General features: G+C 44.8%; 2 protein-coding genes across 2 annotated transcripts; both read left to right on the top strand.

Annotated features, from left to right (window-relative positions):
• The first annotated feature begins 664 nt into the window (after nucleotides 1-664).
• LOC138982880 (uncharacterized) lies at nucleotides 665-16,590 on the top strand. The gene is made up of 2 exons (XM_070356275.1): nucleotides 665-1,907; nucleotides 16,511-16,590. The coding sequence occupies exons 1-2, from the start codon at nucleotides 665-667 to the stop codon at nucleotides 16,588-16,590; spliced, it is 1,323 nt and encodes a 440-aa protein (XP_070212376.1).
• LOC138981294 (post-GPI attachment to proteins factor 4-like) lies at nucleotides 9,028-27,860 on the top strand. The gene is made up of 2 exons (XM_070354156.1): nucleotides 9,028-9,728; nucleotides 22,071-27,860. The coding sequence occupies exon 2, from the start codon at nucleotides 22,362-22,364 to the stop codon at nucleotides 23,670-23,672; it is 1,311 nt and encodes a 436-aa protein (XP_070210257.1). The 5' UTR covers nucleotides 9,028-9,728; nucleotides 22,071-22,361; the 3' UTR covers nucleotides 23,673-27,860.

Here is a 27,860-nt window from a genome sequence, read left to right as displayed (position 1 = left end):
TGCCAGAACTAAGCTCCTTGAGCTCTTGAACCAGTCGTGGAGATCCGGCGTCTTCCCCTCAGCATGGAAAGAAGCCATCATCATACCCATCCTGAAGAAGGACAAGAACCGCAAGCAAAAGACAAGCTACAGACCAATCAGTCTACTCAGCTGCCTCGGCAAGACCCTCGAGCGCATGATCAACAAGAGGCTGATGTGGCACCTGGAAACCAACAACCTGATCACCAATGAACAGTCTGCCTTCAGGAAGAACAGGAGTACTGAAGACCAGCTGATCTACCTCACCCAATCAATAGAGAATGCCTTCCAGGAGAAGAAGAAAGTCATTGCCACCTTCATTGACCTCTCCAAGGCCTTCGACAAGGTGTGGAAGGAAGGCCTCCTCCTGAAGCTATTGACGGCAGGAATCGCTGGACGAATGTTCAACTGGATCAAGAGCTTCCTGTGCCACAGAACCGCGAGAGTCAAGCTTGACGGCAACCTGAGCTACGCTGTGAAGATCAGGGAAGGAGTCCCCCAGGGAGGAGTAATATCCCCCACCCTCTTCGTCGTCTTCATCAACGACATCACCAACAGCCTGTCCAGACACATCTCCAAAGCCCTGCACGCCGATGACCTTGCGATGTAGAGCGCTGCCGAGTCCACCGCAACCGCCAAAGTCCGGATGCAGGAGGCCCTCAACATCACCTCTAAGTGGGCGACAGACAGGTGTGTCACCGTGAACAGCCTCAAGACCGTAGCCACCTGCTTCTCCCTCTCCAATTCCATAGAGACCCTCCAACTGACCATCAACAACCAGGCAATACCACAGGAAGACACCCCTACCTACCTGGGTATCAAGCTAGACAAGAAGCTCACCTGGAACCCACACATCAAAGAGGCGGAGAAGAGGGCTACGAGAAGACTCTCCATCATGAAGAAACTGGCTGGCACAAAGTGGGGAGCCAGCAGCAACATCCTCAGACAGGTGTATACGGGACACGTCCGCCCTGTGATGGAGTATGGAGCTGCAGCCTGGGCCACAGCTGCGAAGAGCAACACCAGCCGGCTCAACAAAGTGCAGAACGCAAGCATGCGCATCATCACAGGGGGACTGAAAACTACGCCCATACACGCCCTTGAAGCCACCACCAGACTCCCTTCCCTGGACCACCGACGAGAAGAGAAGGTCATCGTGCAGTACGAGAAGCTGCAACGACTCCCCTCTCACCCAGCACACCAGCACACCCAACAGATGACGAAGAACAGGCTGAAAAGAAGCAGTTTCAACCATCTGGCCAAGCAGCTAGAGAGAACCCAAACCAGCTTCCTACCACGCACCCCTGAAGAACAAGAGCCCCTCCAAGACGCTGAAGAGTGGAACAGCCAGCTCAGCAAGGTGCTCTTTGTTACTGACATGCCAGGAGTGACCAGCAAGAGAGAGCAGCAGGACGCAGTCCTCAAGAACCTCACGCTGGAGATGATGCACCAGGACTACAACGCCTCAGTATGGACTCACATCTACACTGACGGGTCCTCAGATGGTGCCATCAAAAACGGAGGAAGCGGGATCCTGGTACGCTACCCAGACGGACACACCCTTTCAAGATCCCTGCCTGCCGGAGAGCTGTCATCCAACTACCGGGCAGAACTCACCGCTCTCAGAGAAGCAGTTAGCCTGGTCAGCGAACACCCACCCTCTCACGCCGTCTTCCTGACCGACTGCAGATCCGCCGTCCAAAGCCTGCAGTCGCCCAAAGAGCAGCTGGAACGAGACACCCAGCGTCTTCTTTGTACTCTCTCCCAGAGCACAAACGTCGCTGTCCAGTGGATCCCTGCTCACTGTGGCCTCTCAGGGAACGAGGAAGCGGACAGACTGGCCAAGACTGGCAGCCATCTGGAGCAGACAAGACCAACAGTCTCTTACAGTGAAGCCAAAACCCTGGTGAAAAGACACTACCAAACCACCTGGAATGCCCAACACAGCCTGCCATCTGATGATCAGATGCCCAACTTACAGCGCCATCAGCAGACCATCCTCTTCCGCCTACGGACTGGACACTGTCGACTGCGTGCCCACATGCACCGCCTTGGTCTGTCGCACACACCGAACTGCCCGTGCGAAACAGGCCCACAGACCCCGGAGCACATCCTGCAGACCTGCCCGCTCCACCAGGAAGCCAGAACAGATCACTGGCCACAAGGTGCCACACTGCAGGAGCAACTCTGGGGCACCAAAGACTCCCTGATCCTGACCACTAGCTTTATTCAAGCTACAAAACTTGAAGTCTGACCTGAGGCCAAAAATCCTGGAACGCCGAAGAAGAAGAAGAAGCCCCAGCTCGTTAGAATTCGTCTCTGTCACCGGCACACACAGTTACGGTGTGTAGAGAATGAGCCGACTGAGAGAGAGAGAGAGAGAGAGAGAGAGAGAGAGAGAGAGAGAGAGAGAGAGAGAGAGAGAGACAGACAGACAGACAGACAGACAGACAGAGACAGACAGAGACAGAGACTCAGAGAGACAGAGAGAGACAGAGAGACAGAGAGAGAGCGAGGGAGAGAGAGAGAGACAGACAGACAGAGAGAGAGAGAGAGACAGAGAGAGAGAGAGCCGGAGAGAGAGAGAGAGAGAGAGAGAGAGAGAGAGAGAGAGAGAGAGAGAGCGAGGGATGATGATGATGGAACTTTATTTTTCAAGAGAGAGAGAGAGAGAGAGAGTATTCACCGACAGAGAGGGGAAGTTAACAGAAAAAGAATGCCTTTAGATGAAACATGCGTGTTTAGCGGGTGCATGATCTGGATCAGAGAGAGAGAGAGAGAGAGAGAGAGAGAGAGAGAGAGAGAGAGAGAGAGAGAGAGAGAGAGAGAGAGAGAGAGAGATAGAGAGAGAGATACAGAGACAGAGAGTGACAGAAAGAGTGACTTGCTCGCACCGACAGTAAGGTACAGATGAAAGAATGTCTTTCGATGAAAGTTGCATACTTGTTTAGGTATAATCAGCTACGTGCACTTGGGGCATGACTGAGGATTATACAGGGTGACATGGGGTCGGGACGTGGATACCGTCTGCGGTATTCGTGTCTGCGACTCTAGGATTTTACATCCAAAGGTCAAATGAGCACATAAACCGATACACAGGACTGGTCATTGAACGCGTTATGAAAAACTCATGGGTGGCAAATTGTTCATAAGACATAAATAAATGTTATTCCAAATAGTTTGACATTTTTAGCATTAAAACGAGATCTTTGTTTTTAAAGCCGTATGATATGATAGACATTGTTGTATACTATTTTTCTAATATATTTTTGAAAATCATGATTTTGTTCGAGCAAGACATAGTTTTGAGGTCGCCAGCAACAACGCACTTTCGGAAATTCCCGTTTCTTTTTATTCTTTCGTTCTTTCCTGACTGGCTAACTTCAGTATTTCATACCAAGACGTACGCGTTCAACTTCAATTAAAAACGACTTCAAACAACTTAAACGGATTAAAAAATATATATATAATCTGACTAGTGTACACACCCATGCTTTGTGAAAACACCCATGCTTCGTGAATAAAGGTCTCACTAGCTGTTAAGGGATTCTAAATTGCTTACTGCACATTTCTCCGACGTCAAGTGTTAGGTTGAGACGCGCATCCCCATCATAAAACCCTTAATCGACGGATTTGTTCCCTGGCTGGCTTTGTGTTAAGGCGTATCAAGCTCATATCTCCCGTTTTACCACAGCTAGGAACCGGCCTAATTTTTGGCAACACCGTATGCACCACAATTCCAAGCTACTCACCAAATCAGTGTCAGCTCAATTGAACCCAGAGTACCAGAGATACAAGTCTAATCAAAAGACAGACAGACAGACAGACAGACAGACAGACAGACAAACAGAGCGATTCCTATACACCGCCATATCAAGACGCCGTAAAAAAACAAAAACATATTAATAGTACTTAGCCTATATAGCTGGAACCCTTATCATCCTTCTGGGGGCCGTTTGCATTCGCTTGCACCGTTACACAATGTCTGATTTTATTATCAGTTTGTGACCTCCGGTCGACTTTAGTTTTTGCTCTGTTGTGCCGCCTTGCGACACCGAGTTTCATTTTTATCAGTTCACACCTTAATGAAAATAATTATCCAGTCGACATTTTTTAATCCCGGCGGTGTTGTCGATCTTGTTGTGAGGTCCTGGAGGGGGATTCCCTGTATCAGGGTGGAGTTTTTCAATAAAAGTTTTTGTGTGTTCTTTTCTGCATGACTGTGTACTTTTCTTTTCGGTCGTCCTGGTCCTAGTGTGCCTACTAGTCCTGCAAATATACCCCCAAAAGACGCTCTGTTAAGGATTTACCCCGACAAAATATGCACAGTTTGGCTTTATGATACAAAGTTAGCCCTTTCTTTGCTGCGTCAAAATCAGTTTGACATCTAAACTTTGATTTTAACGTTACAAAACCACGCCTTCAGTGTACAAACCAAGACATGTCAGTAAAAGCCAGGTTATTTCTCCAAATGTGAGTACACCTTTTGGGCATTTTCAACGGTTGATTTCGGCCTCAGACAAGTAGACGCTAGGACTGAGTAACAGACAAAAATTAGACGTAAACTAGGAAAAATGTAATCCAATTTCAGAAAGAACACAATCATTTTAACAAGGTAATTGTGTGTGCTTCAATTCTGGCTCTCTAGTTGCTAGCATGCTCTCGGAATTTGTGTTTTATTACTGAAATAATACAAGTAGGCAGAAACTGAATTTCAACCTGTGTTGTATCAGTAAAACTGAAATGTCTAAAATCGCCACGTTAGAATCGAGTTTATTTTGACATTTTTTTCTTTAAAAATGATTGTTCTCAGTAATTAGACACATCTTATTCTGTGCATATTTTTGTCGGGGTTCACCTCCAAATGAGGCTGATATTTGCAGGGCTATACATACACCTCTCTGTGATGAAGTTCAGCTCAGTATGCTGTCAGAGCCCATGCGGTAGAGAACTCTGCCTGCGAGGTCCTGACTGACTTTTTTCCTCAGCACCAAAATTATGAGGCCAACACCAAACATAGCACTCAACTCTTGGCCAAAACGCTACCCTTATCCGACACAGTAAATCGCATTCTAGCCGATAGCGGGGTGAAGGTCAGTGAGCTGGCCAGGGTCCCCCCGCCCTCCTACCCGCCCTGGCTTGAGGAAACCCCTACTATCATATACGACAGTGAAGATAATACTACCAAAAAAGATAACCCCGTCTACCTAGCTACTGTTACAAAAGAAACCCTAAACTACAAATTCTCGGAGCATTTAAAAGTCTTTACTGACGGATCCAAATTTGCAGACGGCAGCGTTGGCTGCGCCTTTGTGATCCCAGATCTCAAAATCTCAAGGAAATATACTCTTAATAAAGACATCTCCATATTCTCAGCCGAGCTATTTGCCTTGCTCATGGCATGCACTTTTATAAATGACCTCCCAGTCACACCGCGTGCGGTAGTTTTCTGCTCTGACTCGCGCTCTTCACTACAAGCTCTGCATCGAAACACATCAAATCGGGCAGAGCTACAAAGAGAAATCCTCTGTATATGTCACCAGTTAATCGCATCCGGCACATCCGTATCATTTCTCTGGGTCCCCTCTCACGTAGGAGTCCGGGGAAATGAACTGGCGGATGTCGCTGCCAAAGAAGCGGCAGAATCTAGCCCAGCTAACACAAACATCGGCTACTCAGTTACCGAGTTCTACAGTAAAATTCGTAAACTTATTTGAAGTCAGTACGTAACATCTCTGTCCTATCAACCCATTGATATGAACGATCTACACCCCGATCTCCCAACAAACCTCCTCACTATCTTCAGACGCCTCCGTGCCGGCGGCTGCCGCTTCCATATCTTTAACAAGTCCTGCCATTGTGGAGAACCCTATTCATTTCAACACATTTTCGCTCCATGCGCTACAAATAAAATTACCTTTAAAACCTTATATGACCATATGCAGCTCCATGGTCTGAGTCCCCAGGATTATTTGCGCAGTAGCAGTTCTCTAGGCTGGTCACACAGCTTGCTGCTGTGCCGACTGGTCAGGGACTCGGACATGGGGCTGTGGGTATAACTCTAAGCCCAGATTATCACATCAGCGTGTTTCAGTTTGAGGTCGAGTGGCTCCCGCCATCCCTCCTGATTCTAGCGACTACCCTCTAGACAACATATCCTCACCCTAGGCCCACTAGTCGCCAAACTGTACATATTGTTTTTATTACCACGGCCTTCGTGGCTTACATCTTAATCCTTTTATTTGTAAAAAGTTTTGAGATTTATTGTTCGTGTTCCTCTTACTTGCTCATCTATTTGCTTTTATTGGTGACCCTGAAAGGTTCCACTTTTTAACTCGTTTTGAATAAAAAAAATTAAAAAAAATCATTTTACAAACCCGTTATTCAAGATATAGAATACAGACTTATACTTCTTACCAAGAAACATCTTAACTACTTTTCATTTTAACAAATTCCACAGAGCATTATCAACTCAACCCCACCCCCTGCCCTCCTCTCCTTATTTTTTGTTTCTTTCTTTCCTCTTTTTGAAAGCGGACAAACACTCAAGTCCTTAATGGCTCAAAACCGTAGGACTTTTAATATTAATTTTAACGAAGTTCAGAGTTAGTTAATGCGCTCAGTGGAAAATTCGTCATCTCAGTCTCGACTTCCTGGCAACGTTTGGAGGTGACAGCAGAGCACTGTGACATGACTTATGGCCTGAGTACATCTGCTAGCATGTTGCCCAGTCCGCATGCGACTGCAGGGCCGGACCCAGGGGGGGGTTCCAGGGGTTCCTGAACCCCTCCCCTGGAAAAAGCATGTACCTTGCTTTGAGTGTTTTTTTTGTTTTTTGGTTTTTTTTAAATAAATTTTGTGTGTGTCTCTAACAAAATTTATTCAATGTGAAATCTGATGAGAAAAAGGTACCCCCCCCCCCCCCCACCAACTCACACTGACAGGCCTTAACCCTCAAAACAAGGCCCAGAATGCACCAGATTGCACAGATTTTAACCGTTTTTCAAAAATGTTCCGGGGGAGCATGCCCCCGGACCCCCCTAGTTCGCGCGCCTGAAAAGCAGGCGTGCGCTTGTGGCTTCGCTACTTCGCTGATTTGCCCCCCCATAAAGGAGGAACCCCCCCCCCCCCCCCCCTACAACTCATTTGGTCCGGCCCTGCGACTGTGATGTTTCGGTGAGTCAGTCAGTCTCAACGCCACATGTTGTGTTCGAGTCGTGCCATTACGAAGCCGGAACACATACTGTAATTATGACTTAGTACAGAAGTGTTTCATGCTTGTTGTCATACGAGTGAGGTTCGTCCGAAGTATTGTATCCTTAGCGGATTATGACTTTATTCAGTTATTCTGCGGAAAAACAGAAATTTTGCAGAAAAAACGGTTTTTCTGCAGCATTTCTAAATAATGTTATCATCTGCCGAAGCATCGGGTTATTTTTGCAGCAACTAACAGTTTTTTCTACACAATAACTGAATAAAGTTATTACTTGTGCCGAGTATGGGCGGGGTGCTGGGTGGGGTGTGGGCGCGCGTATGTGAGTGAGTGTGTGTGTTTCAGTGAGTGTGTGTGTTTCAGTGTTTGTGTGTGTCAGTGTGCGTGTCACAGTGTGTGTGTGTGTGTGTGTGTGTGTGTGTGTGCGTGTGTGTGTGCGTGTGTGTGTGTGTGTGTGTGTGTGACGTGTGTGCCGGTCAGGGTGTGTCTGTGCCAGCGCGGTTGGAGTGTGTGCGTGTTTGAGCCGGCATTGTGTGTGTGCGTGCGGCGTGTAAGTTTTGCGGGTGTGTCAGTTAGCCTGAGTGCACGGCCACGGTGTTTGTGTGAGTGTCAGTATGTCACTGACGCTGATGGGGTCTATGTCAGTCGACCAAAAGAGTGGGATTCCCTGTAGGTGGAGTTCCTGGAGGGGGATTCCCTGTATACAGGGAATCCCACAGGGTGGAGTTTTTCAATAAAACTTGCAAACCATTCTCGAATTTTTAAGAAATATCAAAAAAGATTGAAAAACATCAAATTCTACCGATGTCGCCAAGCATCACGTGACTTCCAGCGATATCAGCGACACGCTACAGGAACTAAATCCTGTGGTATTCCCTGTATACAGGGTGTGCCGTGTCAGTGTGTAGGCAGTGTGACACGTGCGCACTGACATGCAGAATGTTATCAGTTTTCTCTCAGAATGCTGCAATACGAATCATTTCAAACTAAATGCACAGACACTGCAATGAGTTGTTTTGGGCCGCAATGACCGAAATAACAACCTCAGTTCAGTTGAGTGGACCGATACACTGAGAAAATCAGTGTGGCTCCATCCCGAACCTCGCTTCCAATGTTTGGCATACAGGAACATGTCATCGAAAAACTGAGACCGCCAATCAGTATATGAGTATGCACCTTTCCATGCCAGTGGCCAGTAACACTGACCGGTTTAGCGATGTCAGATTTCTTCCTCTGTCACCTTTCTGATTCGCCCTCGTTGATCTTGTATAAAGTCCACACTGAACAAAAAAACAACCCTTTGACAGTACTGACGAGCGACCTTGGGTACCTTACATTCATGGGGTCAAATTTGTCCTACCAATTTTTTAAAAAAATCTAAACTCAGTTAAAAATTTGATTTTTCCTAAAAATGTTTCCCTTCTCATTCAAGGGACGTAACCACTCGGTACACGTTTTCGAAGAAATCGAATTTGGGGGGGAAATCTATTAAATTTCACCACTAATTTTCTTCACATGCAAAAAACTGACATGCTTTTCGTCCTAAAGTTTCTTTAATTTGACCAGGAAACCGAACATTTCAGTCTCGAGTATATATCGAGTCAGAAAGGTGACAGAGGCTGAAAGCTGACATCGTTATACCTGTAGGCAGGTAACCTTGACCGCTATACTGACCGAGTGTCGGCGGCATTGAAACACAGGTGTATCATAGCACACACCCTGTTGTGTGTTCCGTTACACTTTCACTGCCAAGTAGGTTTTCTCTCAGCCACGTTGTCGGCAATCTTGACAAAGAGCTGTATTTACATGTGAATAGGACAGATCTTTCGCCGGTAAAAAGAAAATAGATGCCGTACAGTAAGCCTTCATCACTGGCAGAACCGCGTGTATGCAAACCGTCGTGTGTATGGACAAGGTGCAGTGTGTAGATAACACTGTCTCCCTTGCACTGTGTCGAGAGAGAAGGAGGTCGGGTCAAGTTGAACGTGAATGAAACGGAACTTCGTGTCAGACTGAGCTTCGCACAAGGTGATGCGATGCGCTAGACCGACACTGTGAAACGAGAGAGAGAGAGAGAGAGAGAGAGAGAGAGAGAGAGAGAGAGAGAGAGTGAAGGCAAGAAAGACAGACCGAAACTGAAACACAGTGTATCATTCTCTGGCCATCTTTGTTCTCGCGACGGCCGTCTTCGCTGTGGCTTAGCGGCGTGTGGTGTGTGTCGTGTCGTGTGTCGGTGCTCTTTGCTCCATCTTGGCTGGCTAGCTTGGCACTCCGTCTTTTCCCGTTGAGCGTGCGGCAAATGTTTGGCTGTGCAGTCCGTGGTGGAGCGGAGGCGGAGCAGTGACGAGGGCCGGTGGTGGTTGCAGCTGCCAGTCATTTAATGGCTCGACGTAGCCGAGACTGAGTGTAAACAGACGGGAAGATGGAGATGAGTTGGAGAAGGCTTGACTTCAAGTTTACTGGGGCCAGAGCGGCGTAACGGCTGAGTGCTGCTGGGGTAGGTGTTCGTGTGTCAGTGGCCACGTGTACGATTGTTTACATTGTGTACAGCTCCGGGGAGGCGTGTTTGCCCTTGAAGTTGAAGGCATTGGAGCCCGACCGAAATCGAAGTAGCTCTCTTGACTGTGGAGATGCTCTCTCTCTCTCTCTCTGGCTCTCTATCTCTCTCTGACTCTCTCTGGCTCTCTCTCTCTCTCTCTCTCTCTCTCTCTCTCTGGCTCGCTCTCTCTCTCTCTCTCTCTCTCTCTCTCTCTCTGACTCGCTCTCTCTCTCTCTCTCTCTCGTTCCGGCCGTTCGCAGTGTTGTCCTGTTTATGTAGGAAATGTGTATCACATTGTGGCGTATAGGGGCGTAACTGTCAGAATGTGTGTTCAAAGATACTCGTGTTTGTGTGTTAGCGTGTGTGTGTGTAATAAAAATGAGAGACTGAAGAGAGAGAGAGAGAGAGAGAGAGAGAGAGAGAGAGAGAGAGAGAGAGAGAGAGTGTGTGTGTACAATGTGCAATGTGTGAGTGTGTGTGTGCCACGACTGAGAGAGCGAGAGAGAATGATGTCTGTGTACTTTTGGATCTCATACCGGTTTCAGTGTTTGTTTGTTTGTTTGTTTGTTTGTTTGTTTGTTCGTTCATGGGGTGAAACTCCCACGGCTTTTACGTGTATGACCGTTTTTACCCCGCCATTTAGGCAGCCATACGCCGCTTTCGGAGGAAGCATGCTTTTTTTTAAATTTTTTTTTAAGAACTATAAAGGTTTTATTTAGTTTTGCTCAACTTCCTACAGCGATTAGGGGAATCACTAAGCTACTAATTATAAAAATATCCAGTTCTCGGCGTCATTTGCACTTCCCTTTAGCTCTTAGCTCCAATATCGGTCTGTAAACCTGACAAGGAAAAGTGCAAAACAATGGCAGAATGCAAACACAAGATTTTCCTTGTCGCACTTGTTACATTTTCTCAAAACACAAACACTCGGCATTTTGCAGGTTAACAAAATACCACTTGTCACATACCAGGGTTGCCGTTTTTGCTACATAGATAAATTGCTGACTTTATTAAAGCGACATGAAATTCCGCGTGATTATCTGACGATTTTGAGCAAGGGACTAAGTTTAGATGCCCCTTCAGAGACTTGGCAGTCTTTTACTGATTACAAGAAATTGGAAATTCTTTAAATTCTGCATGACATTTTCATGTTCGGAATGGAATCAAAACAAATTTATAACTGATCTCAACATACGAAAATTCATCAGCAAAACTTTAATAAAAAAACCACCACCTTTAGACAGGACCGAGAGTGGTTTAACATTTCTGTTAAATAATGTTAATTTTTGCTAGTCAGATCGATGGTCTTAGCAGAAGAAAAAAAACACACACATACTTTGACATGTAACAGACGCAAGTAAGCAATGTAAAAAGTTGAAAATCATTATAATGATCCAAAATTATAACAGACGCAAATTGATAAGCAAAATTACTAATTCAAATAATCAGAGACACACAACAAAAGAAGTATAAACCTAATGTCAGACACAAATAAGCGATATGGACACTTTTAAGTAATAGGATGCGAATGTTGAAAATAATGTATTAACAGACCCAAACAGGCAATGTGGACATCAGACAATAACTATTGACACAGATCGGGAACCTGGACATTATAGAATCTGTTTTTGGGAACAAAAGAGTTATCGCACTTAGTTTGGATCCGCGATAGCTCATGCTGTACCTGCAACGCAGTAGATACTACAACGTGTCCTTGGCCTGTCTAATTAGCGTCTTGCGTTATAACCTGCTGTAGCTTCCTTTTTCCCCGAGCGTTATCAGCCCCTTAACAGCACAACACCATGACAGGCGCAGTGGCCTAGTGAATAAGACGCCGGCTTCGCAAGCGGAAGGTCGTTGGTTCCAATCCCGGCCGATCTCCCAGGTCAACGTATGTGCAGACCTGCTAGCGCCCTATCCCTCTTCGTGTGTATTCACAAGCACAAGAGCAAGTGTGCACGGAAAAGATCCTGTAATCTATGTCAAAGTTTGAAACAGAAAAATTACCAGCATGCTTCCCCCGAAAGCGGCGTATGGCTGCCTAAATGGCGGGGTAAAAACGTGGGAGTTTCAGCCCATAACCTCAGAAGAAGAAGAAGTTAACACCAGATTCCAACTCAATCCGCTCGTAAACACCAGACATCTTAGTGCTGACAGAAGAACAAACAGACAGAAAGAAACGTATACGCTCCCTTATAACGAGGGACGTAGACATGAACCAGTCTCATTCTCCCTAGCGGGCGGTTGGCTCAACTACACTTTACAATACCTTAGGTTCAGTCTCAGAGATGCTATCATCTAAACGGTCGTGTCATAGGATCCCGATGACCATTGTAAATGACTTTGAAAGGTTGACCATTATCTGCTACAGAATCTGCATGGCGTGTAAATGTGGCTTTGGTGAGGTGTGGGGCATGGGTTCGAGAGAAACAGATGGGTGATATATAGACGTAGGAGTTGTTGCAGCATGTTCAACTGACCCCACAGTACATAGCACAAAGTTCTGTGTCAGACATCTTGTGAAACCCATTTTTAATGTGTATGGGTGGGATTTGCTGGAGAAGACAAAATTCCAATGGCGGCAACCTTGAACTTTTGCATTTGAAGCCCATATGGCATATCTTGTTTGTCCAGTTATCCTTACAGCATCATATTCCACAGACTCTGCTAGACGTCTCACTAGCAACGCTACTGATATATAGAGAATACTACATGGCTTGCCGTGTCGCACCAGATTTACACGAGTTGCTTTCCCCAAATATTGAACTGCGAGCGAAAGCGAGCTGTTCACTATTCAAAAAAGCAACAAGTGTAATTAGTTAAGCCACTTGTTAATTGTTTCTTGTTCACAAAAGCACAAATAAAAAAATTGCTCCAGGGGCTTGCAACGTAGTACAATATATTACCTTACTGGGAGAATGCAAGTTTCCAGTACAAAAGGACTTAACATTTCTTACATACTGCTTGACTAAAATCTTTACAAACATTGACTATATTCTATACAAGAAACACTTAACAAGGGTAAAAGGAGAAACAGAATCCGTTAGTCGCCTCTTACGACATGATGGGGAGCATCGGGTAAATTCTTCCCCCTAACCCCCTAACTCAAGATGGATGGGAAATGACGTAAAGATACATTTGACGTAACGCGAGTGACGCAATTTCACTTGATTTTCCGAACTTAAGTAATTTAGATTTCAAGTGAGCGGGTCGGCATTTCACACTCAGAGGATGGGCGGTACCTTGCTGTTCCGTAAAGCACCCACCGACAAAACTCGCTTATCGGTATTTTTTGGGTAGATAAAGAGAGTATTATCTGACAGCATTTGAAGTGTCATTCTGTAGAATAAATCACGCTGATATTGTTGATTTACATTTTTACTTTGTTTTGTCAATTTTTAGCTTGATATACTAAAGGGTCCCTGCCTGAACGTTATAACATTTAACAGGTCACCTAGAATCCGTCCTGATTGGTCAAAAAGCCATATGGGGCACTGAATTGGTAATGAAACATGTTTAAACACCCCTTACTGCGTTACTACTGAGTGTGGAGAAGTTCTGATGTTGTGTAACAACAATTAAAAAATAATCCAGAGGTTTACATAATCGTCATGTTTGATTTTAGTTTTGGTGCGAGTTCGTCGAGGCAAAAACTAAAAATTAGTACATGTAATTATTACTGTCGGTTAACTTCATCTCTTTAATTTAAATGACACAGAACACTTGATCATTAAAACATGTCATAATGGAGTGGCCGCGTTATACTTTAAATGTTATCGAGACCTGGTGTGTCTCGGCAATGTGACACTGACTGGTGTGTCTCGGCAATGTGACACTGACTGGTGTGTCTCGGCAATGTGACACTGACTGGTGTGTCTCGGCAATGTGACACTGACTGGTGTGTCTCGGCAATGTGACACTGACTGGTGTGTCTCGGCAATGTGACACTGACTGGTGTGTCTCGGCAATGTGACACTGACTGGTGTGTCTCGACAATGTGACACTGACTGGTGTGTCTCGACAATGTGACACTGACTGGTGTGTCTCGACAATGTGACACTGACTGGTGTGTCTCGGCAATGTGACACTGACTGGTGTGTCTCGACAATGTGACACTGACTGGTGTGTCTCGACAATGTGACACTGACTGGTGTGTCTCGACAATGTGACACTGACTGGTGTGTCTCGGCAATGTGACACTGACTGGTGTGTCTCGACAATGTGACACTGACTGGTGTGTCTCGACAATGTGACACTGACTGGTGTGTCTCGACAATATGACACTGACTGGTGTGTCTCGACAATGTGACACTGACTGGTGTGTCCCGACAATGTGACACTGACTGGTGTGTCTCGACAATATGACACTGACTGGTGTGTCTCGACAATGTGACACTGACTGATGTGTCTCGACAATATGACACTGACTGGTGTGTCTCGACAATGTGACACTGACTGGTGTGTCTCGACAATGTGACACTGACTGGTGTGTGTGCTCATCTAACACACACACACACACACACAAACACACACACTCACACACACACACACACACACACACACACGCACAAACACACACACCACACACACACACACAACAACAACAATCTTGCGTAAAGTGGCTGTCGCTCGGGTAACATGTCATCGACGATTTGAGTCATTCTCCAAAGCTGGTGAATTCTTAGGTCGGTCACTTAAAAACGAAATTTTTACAGAAGCAAATGTGGTTAGACCTTTTCCCCTGTTTATGTGGATAAAGATGTGTTTGAAGAAGCACCCACAGCAACATGAATGAACATATTTGTATTTTGATATTTAATATAGTGTAATAAGGTCAGTAAATCAACAAAAATGGCGTCAGAAAAATGGGAACAGGCTCGGTACATATATTGGAAGCTACGGTCCATTGACACGATAAATTCATTATGCATGATTTGTTGAAAAGTCACTTTGTGAAACGATAAAGGTTCATTCCTGTGCAATTGTTGTTATTTTCTTTGTGTTTGAGACCCCCAAAAACTGAAGTTGAAAACAGCCTTTCGTACGCATCGCATGTTGTCACGCTCACTTAGATTTTTCCGACCTCTGTAACCAAATGAATTTCTTTATAATCACTATTTTTTTTACGATCAAGTCAACAAGTGTAGCTTGAAGATGCAGAAAATGCATTCATTCAACCGAGGACACACTTTGGACGAATTTGATGTCTCAGAGAGTGTTTTGTGTCACACGTGATGGCTTCGTAACGGCCGTTTTCATTATAAGCTAGCATCAATTCAACTGAATGAAAACATAAATTTTTATGTTTGCACCTTTGTTAATCACCTAGCCATGCAGATGCGTGACGTTTTTTTCACAATTTGTCGTGAATAATGACGTAATTCATGAAAAAAGAAGGTGTAGTTGACATTTTGGACGGCTGCGTTCGTAACGCCCTCTGCTACTGGCGAGATCCAGACCCCGATTGCTTAAGCACCTGGGAATCTTACATGACAAGGTTGGTATTATTTTGTTGCTCATTCATTTATAAGCATGTTTAAAAAAAAACACCCAATTAAAACCACGCAAGTGTGAATTCCATGAAGTTCTTCAGCCCCACCGGGTTTCGCTTGTCAGTCCTGTAATCTCATGAAGTGAGCGTAACGGCATCTTCGGAATCTTGCGATTTAAAATAAAACCTTTTCTTAAAACAAAGGTGTATGCTCACCTAGATTGCTCACATATGACATTGTATTGCATTCTCAAAAGCGAATATTATGAATCTGATGCTTTATCCAGTGACCAAGTTTTGTGCGCACCAGTGACAACAAGAGACGTGTTGTTTGTGAATGATGTCTCCGGTAGAAGGGTAATTATCCCCCGGACAATTCCCCCTCAGACAAATGCCCCTATGACAATTGCCCCCCAGACAAATGCCCCAAACCATGGGCTGACAGTTGCCCCCCTCCCCCCCCCCCCCCCCCGGACAACTGCCCCCCGAATACCCCCTCCCTCCCCAGAATCGTGTTTGTGTTTGTGTGTGTGTATTTGTGTGCGTATGTGTGTGTGTGTGTGTGCGTGTGTGTGTGTGTGTGCGTGCGTGCGTGCGTGCGTGTGAGTGTATGCGTCTGTGTTTGTTTCTGTGTGTGTTGTTCTGTGTTTTGTGTGTGTGAGTGTGTGTAAGTGAGTGCGCGTGTGAATACGTGCGTGCGTGTTTGTGTGTGTGTTTTTGTCCCTGTGTGTCTATTATGTGTCTGTTTGCACGTGCGTGCGTGAAATGTTTACGCGTGCATGCGTGTATGCGTGTGTTTTCGAAATGTGTATCTGTGTGCGTGCGTACGTGCGTGCGTATATATGCGTACAGGACGCGGTTCAAGCACCGTTTGGAGAGACCTGCATTATAGTCTGCTTATTCAGTGACGCACAAACCCAAACCTCTGTGTGTGTGTGTATGTGTGTGTGTGTGTGTGTGCGTGTGTGTGTGTATGTGTGTGTGTGCGTGTCTGTATGTTTGTTTCATATTTGCACTAGTTGCTATTGCTTTTAAATCAAAGGTGTTTATTAAATTCAAAACCCCCTATCAATCAACCTTAATCCCAAGCACTATCTGTGTGGGAGCAATATAGCCCCTCAATTAGGAATTTCACCATTGCTGTTGATAGCAAAAATGATATCTTGTTAGAAAGAACACAAATTGGGTCTTCTTACTTATAATTACTCTTCAAACTTTAAGGTTTTAACATGCTGGAATTGCTTGACAGGTGGCTATGGTGGACCTACGGCAGTTACTGAAGAAACAGAGAACTTCCTCCTCATCCGAGGTGCCCACGTCACCCACTGAAAGTAAAATCACTGTCCAAACTGATGGATCTTCTGCTGCTGCTAAACGACAACAGCGTTTCAGGAACAACATTAAAAAAAAACCGAAGAGCTGGAGGCTGTATCAAGAGTCTGGGAGAGAAAGGGCAAGAAAAAGTAAAGCGAAAAGAACGCCAGAGAAGAGAGAGGCTGACAGGGTTGCTACGTGTTTTCGTACAGCGAAATGTACAGAAACAATGATAGCGTTGGGACTTCAAATCAATAACCCCAAGAAAGATACACCTAGAGTCAGACAGTTCTCAACAAAAGGCAGAAAGATGCAGAGCGGCAACAAAAGTACAGGGCCAAAATGTCACACCAAAAAAAGGCTGCGATTGCTTTGAAACGGAAGAAGAAGAGAGAAACCACCATTTTCTATATCACTACACAATATTATCCTCTTAGTTGCCTTTTGCTTGAAGCTTTATTGTTGTATATCCGGCACATTATATTGTCTGTTGTTCTTTCGGATTTTTCAAAGTATGGTGTTTGTTTTTGCATGATCTGAATATTGTTGATCACAGTAAAATTGATATAATTATACATTTTCTGGGGTGTTTTTTTATGTGTGATTGTCAAATACGTATTCAACACCTCGTCAAATTCAAGGTTGTTACAACGTTTTTACATTTACGCAGGATCTCTCTCTCTCTCTCTCTCTCTCTCTCTCTCTCTCTCTCTCTCTCTCTCTCTCTCTCTCTCTCTCTCTCTCTCTCTCTCTCTCTTATTCCCCTTTTTCTGTCCACAAACCTTTTCTGTCACCAATATAAATGTGTGTACATGTATATTGTATGTACGTGCCAAGGTATATTTGTAAAAAAAAAAAAATAATAAAAAAAAAAAAAATTTAAAATTATTTTTTATTTTTTTATTAAAAAATTATTTTTTGTTTATATTTTTTTCTTTCTTTCTTTTTAAACAACTCCTTATACTTGCTTGTCAAGCTATAACTAGTACAACATATAATCATTCAATATAACTGCATTATTAACAAATTTGTGTCACGATGATGCGCACGTAAGGAGACGGGTATACCCCCCTATCAGATACCTGTATTTTGTAAGGAAACGTATTTCTTGCTTTTTCGTTTCTTGCAAACTGTCATTCTGATAACAAAGAACCTTTGAATCAATAATTCAACTCAAATTAGTCAAGTTTTATTTTTGGGCCTTATTCCCACTTTTGTTAACCAGTTTTGGAGAATGACTCATTTACCACCAGTTATAGTTGACACAGCACGCCAATTTAATGCACTAAACATATGCCTGCCCACATATATAAACAGCCAGCTTTGAAGAGCTGAACTGTAATCTTCGTATTGTTTATCACACCTGACTGTTATTTCTCTATCCGCCACTCAGAGAATGTACACACCCTGTAGCTCTCTTTGCATCAAAATGATCAACACGTCCTGGTAGTGCAGTATCCGGAGTTTGCGTAGTGTATCCAGTGTGTTGCCTTGTGATAATTTGTTAGCGTAGTGTATCCAGTGTGTTGCCTTGTGATAACTTGTTAGCGTAGTGTATCCAGTGTGTTGCCTTGTGATAACGTGTTAGTGTAGTGTATCCAGTGTGTTGCCTTGTGATAACGTTTTAGCGTAGTGTATCCAGTGTGTTGCCTTGTGATAACTTGTTAGCGTAGTGTATCCAGTGTGTTGCCTTGTGCTAACTTGTTAGCATAGTGTATCCAGTGTGTTGCCTTGTGATAACGTGTTAGTGTAGTGTATCCAGTGTGTTGCCTTGTGATAACGTGTTAGCGTAGTGTATCCAGTGTGTTGCCTGGTGATAACTTGTTAGTGTAGTGTATACAGTGTGTTGCCTTGTGATAACTTGTTAGCGTAGTGTATCCAGTGTGTTGCCTTGTGCTAACTTGTTAGCATAGTGTATCCAGTGTTTTGCTTTGTGATAACGTGTTAGTGTAGTGTATCCAGTGTGTTGCCTTGTGATAACTTGTTAGCGTAGTGTATCCAGTGTGTTGCCTGGTGATAACTTGTTAGCGTAGTATATCCAGTGTGTTGCCTTGTGCTAACTTGTTAGCATAGTGTATCCAGTGTGTTGCCTTGTGATAACGTGTTGGTGTAGTGTATCCTGTGTGTTGCCTGGTGATAACTTGTTAGTGTAGTGTATACAGTGTGTTGCCTTGTGATAACGTGTTAGCGTAGTGTATCCAGTGTGTTGCCTTGTGATAACGTGTTAGTGTAGTGTATCCAGTGTGTTGCCTTGTGATAACTTGTTAGCGTAGTGTATCCAGTGTGTTGCCTTGCGCTAACCCGAGTGACGACAAGCTGTGACACCTGTGTGTTTATATTTCTCTGCATTGTCCTGTGTGTGAAAATTGTCTGTGTATTGTGACACGGATGGTTCTTTTTTTATGCTTGACCAGTTTTAGGGGTATACTTTGTTCTAAGCCAGATACCTTTACCAGGTTATTGTGGGCGGCTTCACAATCACAGTGCAAATTACTACGGGTCTCTATACAATGATCTATCAATGGATCCGTCACATCAACCAATCTATATGTATCAATAATGTCCATCTTGAGTTTTACAAGGGCAGAGAATGGGACTAGAATTTCTGCTTCAAATACACATTCAGGCTTACAAGAAAAAATAGCAAGAACGAAAAGGAACTGAATGACTTAAAATTCTTCGTGCACCAATTAAAGTCAGTTATCTGTGTATTCCGGAAATATTAAATACAATGATATCACGTTTTGGTCTGTTATTGCAATTCTAATTTAAGGCAGAATTTTTAAATGAGCAAATTCATTAATCTGCAAGTTTAAGTTTTGAAGCTGAAATGCAATTCACTATTTCGGACCAACATTTCAATCAGTTTCATTGAAAACTGCGGTCGCCACAATGCTGCCTCAAAAACTGTTTCTTGTCGGATACGACGTCGTCAAACGTTTTTCAGCAAAACATGAAAAGTCTGGGGATATTATCTGGAAGAGTTGACACGCAAAGTTCCATAAGATCTACCCGTTAGTTATCCAGGCATCGCTCTACTAACACATACACTCACACGCACGCACTCACCTCTCGATTCACCCCCCGCGGGTTAGGGGGAAGAATTTACCCGATGCTCCCCAGCATGTCGTAAGAGGCGACTAAGGAATTTTGTTTCTCCTTTTACCATTGTTAAGTGTTTCTTGTATAGAATATAGTCAATTTTTGTAAAGATTTTAGTCAAGCAGTATGTAAGAAATGTTAAGTCCTTTGTACTGGAAACTTGCATTCCCCCAGTAAGGTAATACATTGTACTACGTTGCAAGCCCCTGGAGCAAATTTTTGATTAGTGCTTTTGTGAACAAGAAACATTTGACAAGTGGCTCTATCCCATCTTCCCCCTTTCCCCGTCGCGATATAACCCTTCGTGGTTGAAAACGACGTTAAACACCAAATAAAGAAAGAAAGAACCTCTCGATTCCCAGTCTGTAGTTAATTAGTAGATTCTTAAAAGAAAACACGCAAACATTTCTGTTAGTAATTGGATTGTTTAAACACAGACACTTTTTTGAAGATTTGTCGGTCGGATTAACTGATGTATCAAGGCTTGGGATACCTAGTGCTCGACATTGTACAGAATCGCACTTTATGGTCCCGTTGCTGGGAAATTGGTGGTTTCCACCCAGTTGATTGCTTGCAGCTGCAAGAGTTGCGCTACCCAAACCTCACAAGTTGCCTAAAATATCAAATAAAATGAACTGGCTGTCGCATGCATGAAGCATTATTGTGGGCGGAAATCTATAGTCTTGCCACAACAAGCAATTGTCATGGGCCTGTACGTGGTATCACTGGGAGCAGACTGGTCATGATGTATTGCCTCGCATCCCCCTATGTACAGCGTGCTGTGCCTCTAGTACAATGGAAACCCCCATTAAGAGCCCCTAATTTAACATTCTCTCCCTTCGGACCATACTTTCTTTGATTTTCAGATCATCACCCCTGTAAATTTACCCCCCATTTTAAAACTCCCTCCTTTTTAAGACCTGATTATCTCAGATTGTTGGAGTGCTTTAAAGAGGGGTTCCACTGTATCAGTTCCAGGGTACAGGCAGTGAGGCTGATGGGGTCTATGTCGACCAAAAGAGTGGGATTCCCTGTAGGTGGAGTTCTTGTAGGGGGATTCCCTGTAAACAGGACATGTATACAGGGAATCCCACATGGTGAAGTTTTTCGATAAAACTTGCAAACCATACTCGAATTTCTAATAAATATAAAAAAAGATTGAAAAACATCATATTCTACCGATGTCGCTAAGCATCACGTGACTTTCAGCGATATCAGCGAAACGCTACACTGAGGAACTACACCCTGTGGTATTCCCTGTATATGTTACAGTAAATTCATCAAACCAGTCAATTTGGAAATTCACTCCGTAAATTTACCAATTTACTGAAAAATTCAGGAAATTTACAAATTTACTGAGTTTGACACCCAGGAAATTTACAAATTTACTGAAAATTTCAGTAAATTTACAAATTTACTGGTTTGATGAATTTACATATACAGCGAATCTACCTACAGGAACTCCACCTACAGGGAATCCCACTCTTTTGGTCGACATAGACCCCATCAGCGGCAGTGAGTGAAGACTGCTCACAGTTCAGTCTCCGTCGGGCGGGGCCCAGAAATCAATGTCTGTTGGGATGCTGGCAGTTGTCGGTACTGAGAGGAGAAAGTTGGGAGGGGGGAGAGGGTTGGAGTCTAGCAAAGGACCGGTGATGAATTATTAATCACACAGTCGACCCTTTTGGCGCAGTAGCCGGGATTAATCAGGCTGAAAGCCGAATTGTTGATTTGTCGTTATTTTGAGGAGTGTGTGGGTTAATGTAGCAATAGTGAAAAGCGACATCATGACAGGCATACGGATACCACGTGCACGTTCAGTCACTGACGAACACACGCATGCACGCCGCACACACACACACACACGCACGCACACACGCACGCACGCACGCACGTACGCACGCACGCACGTACGCGCACACACACAAACGCACGCACGCACGCACACACACACACACACACACACACACACACACGCACGCACACACACACACACGCACACACACACACACACATACACGTACGTACTGACGAACAAGGACATTATATACAGCGCAGCAAAGTATCGGTTTAAAACTTGACTGGGTGTGCTCCCCTTCTGTCGGATACAAAATCTGAATAGCCCCCCCCCCCCCCCCACACCCCCCCCCCCCCCCAACAAACAAAAATCCACAGGGTCTGGCTATTGTTTTAAACAAACAAAACTGTCATGTCCATCTTTGGGGCATTTTAAGATAAGTCACAGCGACATTTCTCCATTTTTGTTCCTGTCGAGTCTCCGTTAGGTCGAGGTTCTTGTGAACATGTTGTTTTGCCCTGAATTAAGCGTTTCAAAAACATTTGTTTATGTCTATTGTATTGTAATGTTTATTGTCCATCCTGTCCTGTTGCAGACTCATGGTCTTCAAGATGTTACAAAGGGAAGCATGCCTCCTGGTAGCAAACCTCAGGACTGATGAAATGGTCAGCCTGGAAGCAGAACATTTGACGCGGCGAAGACGTCGGTCAAGCAGTGGATGAATATAGCTGGTACAAGGACAGAAACATGGCGTCTTTTAGAGAAGAATCTAGCCATTGTACACATCGCAGCTTCGAGGTTTCAGAATCTCGTAGGGTTAGCATCTTTGTGTCATGACATGTAGCAGCTCTACTTCTAGGAGCTAGAGGTCACATGATCCCGTGCCATGACATGTTTCCGTGCGTCGCCACGACTGTGGCGCCGTGGTATGATTCTGGTGGGCGTCGCTGCAGTCCTGTCCATCGTCATGCCAGGAGCCCCGCTGTCACAGCTCTTGCTGTCGGAGGACGCGGAACGCTATAGACTGCTGTCGGAGAACGAGGTCCGTCTCCAGCGCAGCCAGCTCTTCCTGCAGCAGTACAGGGCCAGCGTGGGACTCCCGTCTCCTTCTTTAGCGCTCAACTCGTCCTCACTCCACCCAACCAATCCCAACCTCAACAGTTACCCAGTCTTCCCGCCCATGAAGGGTGGTTCCCCGAAAGCCCCGCTTACCAGTGACGACTCCCCCATGGCGGAGGTGGGCGTGACGATACTGACGATGGCGAGGGGGCGGCGCATGAAGAAGGGGCGGGGCGTGAGCTACAGGACCCAGTACCTGACGCAGAGCCTGGCCACGCTGCTGCGGCTCCTCAACGACACCTCTCTCACGCGGACCTACACTCTCACCATCTGCAACATCGACGACAGGCCGCACCTCTTCACGGAGGCTGAGGAGCTGGGGGACATCGCCCCGATGTTCAAGCGGTATGTCGGGAGGAAGCCGCCTGTGTCCGTCTGGGAGAAGCTGAAGCAGGACTACGTGTTCTGCATGCAGCAGACGCTGGCCCAGGGCGCACGTTACGCCCTGCTGGTGGAGGACGATGCAGTGGCTCACCCCCACCTCTTCCACGTCTTGGAGCACGTGCTGCGCGAGGTGGTGGAGCCTCGTGACGCGCGCCCCGTGGCCTACCTCAAGCTCTACCACCCGCAGCGCCTCCTGGGCTACATCAGCCCCGAGGTGGAGCGACTCGTCGAGCTGCTGGCGCTAGGGGTGGTGGTAGGGGCCGTGCTGACCTTGACCTGTCGTCGTCATCGCCACCACCACCCCGAACCGCTGCACCACGACCAGCAGGAGAAGCCTGTCTCTCTGTGGCTGAGCTGGGCGAGGTGGACGGTGGTGGCGATGGTGCTGGCGCTGGCGGTGGGCCGGACGAACCTGATGGAGTTGCGCCGCCTGTCCCCCCAGCTCTACCAGGTGACCCCCACCCCTTCCTGCTGCATCCCTGCCGTGCTGTACACGCGGCACGGCGCGCTCGGCCTGTCGCAATACCTGCTGAATGTCACGTGCACTGCTAGCCGTTCTACGGACATCCGCATGGACGAGTTCCGGGCTTCCAGTGGGGCTCGGGGGCTGCAGATACAACCCAACCTCTTCTCGCACATCGGGATGCTGTCGTCGCTGAGAACTAAAGAGGTCAACCCTCTCATCGTGTCCTGAGTGATTTCTTACCCCACAGAGATTTCTTATGGATGTTGTGATGCTTATCTGCAACTCTCCAACCCACACTCATCTCTCGCGTCCTTATGCTGTCTTCAGCTGGAACTGAGGAGGTCAACTCTGGCATCGTGGCCCGAGTCATATTCCTACTGTGCAACGATTTCTTATCACGCAGGGATTTCTTATGGTTGTTGTGATGTTTACCTGCAACTCTCAAACCCAACCTCGTCGTTATGCTGTCTTCAGCTAGAACTGAGGAGGTCAACCATGGCATCGTGTCCTGAATGATTTTCTTACTGTGAAGTGATTTCGTATTCTATGGGGATTTCTTACTGCGATTGAGACTGATTCGAATCAGCAGGTCCATCTCAAACTCTTCTCTCACATAGGCCTGCTTGTCTTCGCTTGGACTGACTATTGGGGAAAGCACTGGCGTCGTATCTTGAGTGGTTTCTGTGTGCGACCAGAGATTCTGTGTCTTTCACTGTGTGTGTGTGTGTGTGTGTGTGTGTGTGTGTGTGTGTGTGTGTGTGTGTGTGTGTGTGTGTGTGTGTGTGTGTGTGTGTGTGTGTGTGTGTGTGTGTGTGCTAGTAAGACCCTTAGCAGTGCAGCAGCCTACTATACATATGGAGGGGCGGTATATATACTAATTTATCCTACATACGCGAGAGAGATACTCGTGAGACCCTGAGCATTTGTTACCAATAAAGGCCTGTTTGTTACACAAAAGTGTTCACTGGTGTCATAACGTAATATAAAGGTTAATGGGGGGGGGGGGGGGGCTGTCGCACGTTCAATGGAAGCGTATGGCGTCCCTTGATTCTGATATCAATAGAAATGCCGAAGCATTTGAACTTGTAACATATCTTTTAAACGATAGCTTCCGAGCAACTTCCAAAATGTCCACGAATGTCAAATGAGAACGGGAAACGCAATATTAGTCTTTAGCTTTAAAGTTGTCCTCTTTGAATGTTACATTTTTGTTAGTTTCAAGTGCCTCGATATCAGATGGCATACGGAAAGTGCAACATTTCTAAATGCATGTTCATTTTCGTATGAAGAACTGGTCTTTTTGCCGACGAAAGCGAAACTATTGTTGACCTGTTGACTTTGCAAGACCTGTATTGCTATGTTTATTTATTCTTTGTAACATTTTGTGTGAATGTCAAGCAAGATTGTGTTTGTGCATTGATACAAGAAAACATTTGTTTAGACGGACCACACGTTCATCATGTATACGATTTTGAATCATATCTGTATTTCATTACACAGTGCTACGACCGGCACGGTTGGCCTAGTTGTAAGGCGTCCGCCCCGTGATCGGGAGGTCGTGGGTTCGGGTCATACCTAAGACTTTAAAATTGGCAATCTAGTGGCTGCTCCGCCTGGCGTCTGGCATTATGGGGTTAGTGCTAGGACTGGTTGGTCCGGTGTCAGAATAATGTGACTGGGTGAGACATGAAGCCTGTGTTGCGACTTCTGTCTTGTGTGTGGCGCACGTTATATGTCAAAGCAGCACCGCCCTGATATGGCCCTTCGTGGTTGGCTGGGCGTTAAGCAAACAAACAAACAAACAAACACAGTGCTACTAAACTGTTTTGATGGACAGTTGATGATGGCAGAGACTGACCAATATTTTTGGCATTCTACGATGCAACTCTTCATCAATGAGTGTTCATTGGCATAATCTATTTATCTAGGGATTCGTTTGACTGCCAATAGTTGTTGCTTTTTGATTCAATTACGATTGTAACGTATTGTTTTGTCAATAACAAACGTTCCAACAACCTACCTTTCTTGTTTTTTTATTCTCCATTTTTGATTAATGTTTTGGTTGGTTTCTAGATATCTACTTTGTTTTTGTGTGCATATTTTGAATACCTTTCTGTTGTGGGTCATGATCTTCGTGAGAAGAATTTTCCTTTGTGTTTCTGTTGCCTGTATATATCATATACGACGTCTCACACGATCATTGGTCTCCAGGTTTATATCGAATTTATAAATGGCCTCGGTTTTCATTTTACTGAAATGCGATGTAGTTCCATTAGAGAAATATGAAACTTACATCTTGTTAATTGACCTGTCTCAGACATGTAGACGCTGGATAGGGAGCGAAAACAGTGTGACTTCACTTTATACATCAACGTGACTTTTTTCATCAGACTTTTTGTTAGTTCTACTTGTTGTCTTGGGCACGTTTCCCGTATGTAGCTTTGAGTGTCATCCAAACACGACTGAAGGACAATGACAATGACTTCTTCTCTTTTTTTTTAACGAGGGGACAAGAATAAGCAGAGATCTGCTTTTTTCGCACCTGGACTTATGTATACAAACATTATCTCGACTAATGTTCTTTTTTCTTCGACCCTAAAGGGGGGTGGGGGGAGAGAGAGAGAGAGAGAGAGAGAGAGAGAGAGAGAGAGAGAGAGAGAGAGAGAGAGAGAGAGAGAGAGAGAGAGAGCTGTTGTTGAGAGAGAGAGAGAGAGAGAGAGAGAGAGAGAGAGAGAGAGAGAGAGAGAGAGAGAGAGAGAGAGAGAGAGAGAGAGAGAGAGAGAGAGAGAGCAAACTGACCTTTTGCTATTGTTTGCTTGTTTATTTTGGCGGTTTTGGTTGTTGCTGGGTTTTTTTAGTCTGATGTGGGACTTACGCAATAATTATGAATGGTGCGCCTCCACATTACTCGGGTGGGTGGAACCATTGTGGAGTGGCCTCAGTCTGATCAACTCAAGTTCATGAACAAGCGTGAATTGCGAAAAAGACAGAACACGTACTAGTCGCGACCAAGGCTTCGTGTAGCTTCTAACTTTTAATGCTGTTGTTTTGAGACAGAATTTGAAATGATAGGAGAGTGTTATTATTTTCAAACGATGAAATGCAAACAATTGTCTGTGATCACAATCATGCGATGTAATCATGGCGAATATCAGTGTTTATATTACACATGTTTTACCATTTTTTTCATACATGTTTAGGCCAACAACAACAAAAATAGTCTGTTTACGGTAACCCGACCGACCCTATTTTTTTCGCGCGACCCTAGACTTTTTTTGGGCATTTGGGAAAAGAAAAAAAAAAAAAAAAAAAAACGTTTGGGTTTTTTTTGCAAAATAACGTAAAAATATGTTTTTTGGGAGAAAAAAAAATAAATAAAAAAATAAAATCCCGACCTACCGACCCTGTTTTTTTTGCCTATGTTACCGTAAACAGACCTATTTTTTTTTTGGCCTTATCGTGATCAAGTTTTTGTGAGGCACATGTTTGTGTCAGGTTCGTTTAGTGCCTTACTTGGCTTGCATAATTCACAATTTCACAGACTTTGGAACACAGTTTGAAACGTCATTTGTGAAAAGGATATATAATACAATTGAGCGTGTGTGTGAGAGAGAGATGGATGGATAATTTATTGCATTAATCATTGTATTGATTATTACAATTTCCAGATCAGACATGAAATCGATGCATATAATCGGAATATAAAGTGCATGAAACATACAATTGCATTGTAGTAAAGCAAAAATATGTAGAAAAAAAGAGAGAAAAAAACACACACACAACACCCCACAGACCCAAGCAAACACACACACAAACACACACATACACACACACAAACACACACACACACACACAAACAAACACACACACACAAACACACACACACACACACACACACGTGTGTGTGTGTGTGTGAGAGAGAGAGAGAGAGAGAGAGAGAGAGAGAGAGAGAGAGAGCGAGAGCAGTTGTTCAGAGAGAGAGAGAGCAGTTGTTCAGAGAGAGAGAGTGAGAGAGTGAGAGTGAGAGAGTCTGTGTCTGAGTGTGATATGGTTGTCAGAGACTGTTCGTACGGTGCCTGTGACTGTACATGTGCTTGTCTCTGGAACTGCGATCAGCCAAGGGCATTTAACTTGTGACGCAGCCGCTTTATATTCCACACAGGCTGTGTTGTAAACCAGTCAAAACAACTTGGTGTTCATTGTTATCAACACACTTCCCATCATATTGGGCATGGCTTATCTTCCATCTGTCTGCATTTTATATCAGATCATTTACTATACAATTATGTAGTTGAATTTACAAAAAGTTCTTCTGGTGGCATAATGTATGCGCAATGTATGATTTTCATGATACGTGTGAAATGAGGAATCGCCCGGTTCTATACTTTTTATTTTCAATAAATCACTTAGCTTTAA

Source organism: Littorina saxatilis, linkage group LG12 (genome assembly GCF_037325665.1).
Source record: "Littorina saxatilis isolate snail1 linkage group LG12, US_GU_Lsax_2.0, whole genome shotgun sequence".
NCBI classification, from domain to species: domain Eukaryota; kingdom Metazoa; phylum Mollusca; class Gastropoda; order Littorinimorpha; family Littorinidae; genus Littorina; species Littorina saxatilis.
The sequence above is the reverse complement of the archived record's forward strand: the minus strand, read 5'-3'. Positions and strand labels throughout refer to the sequence as shown.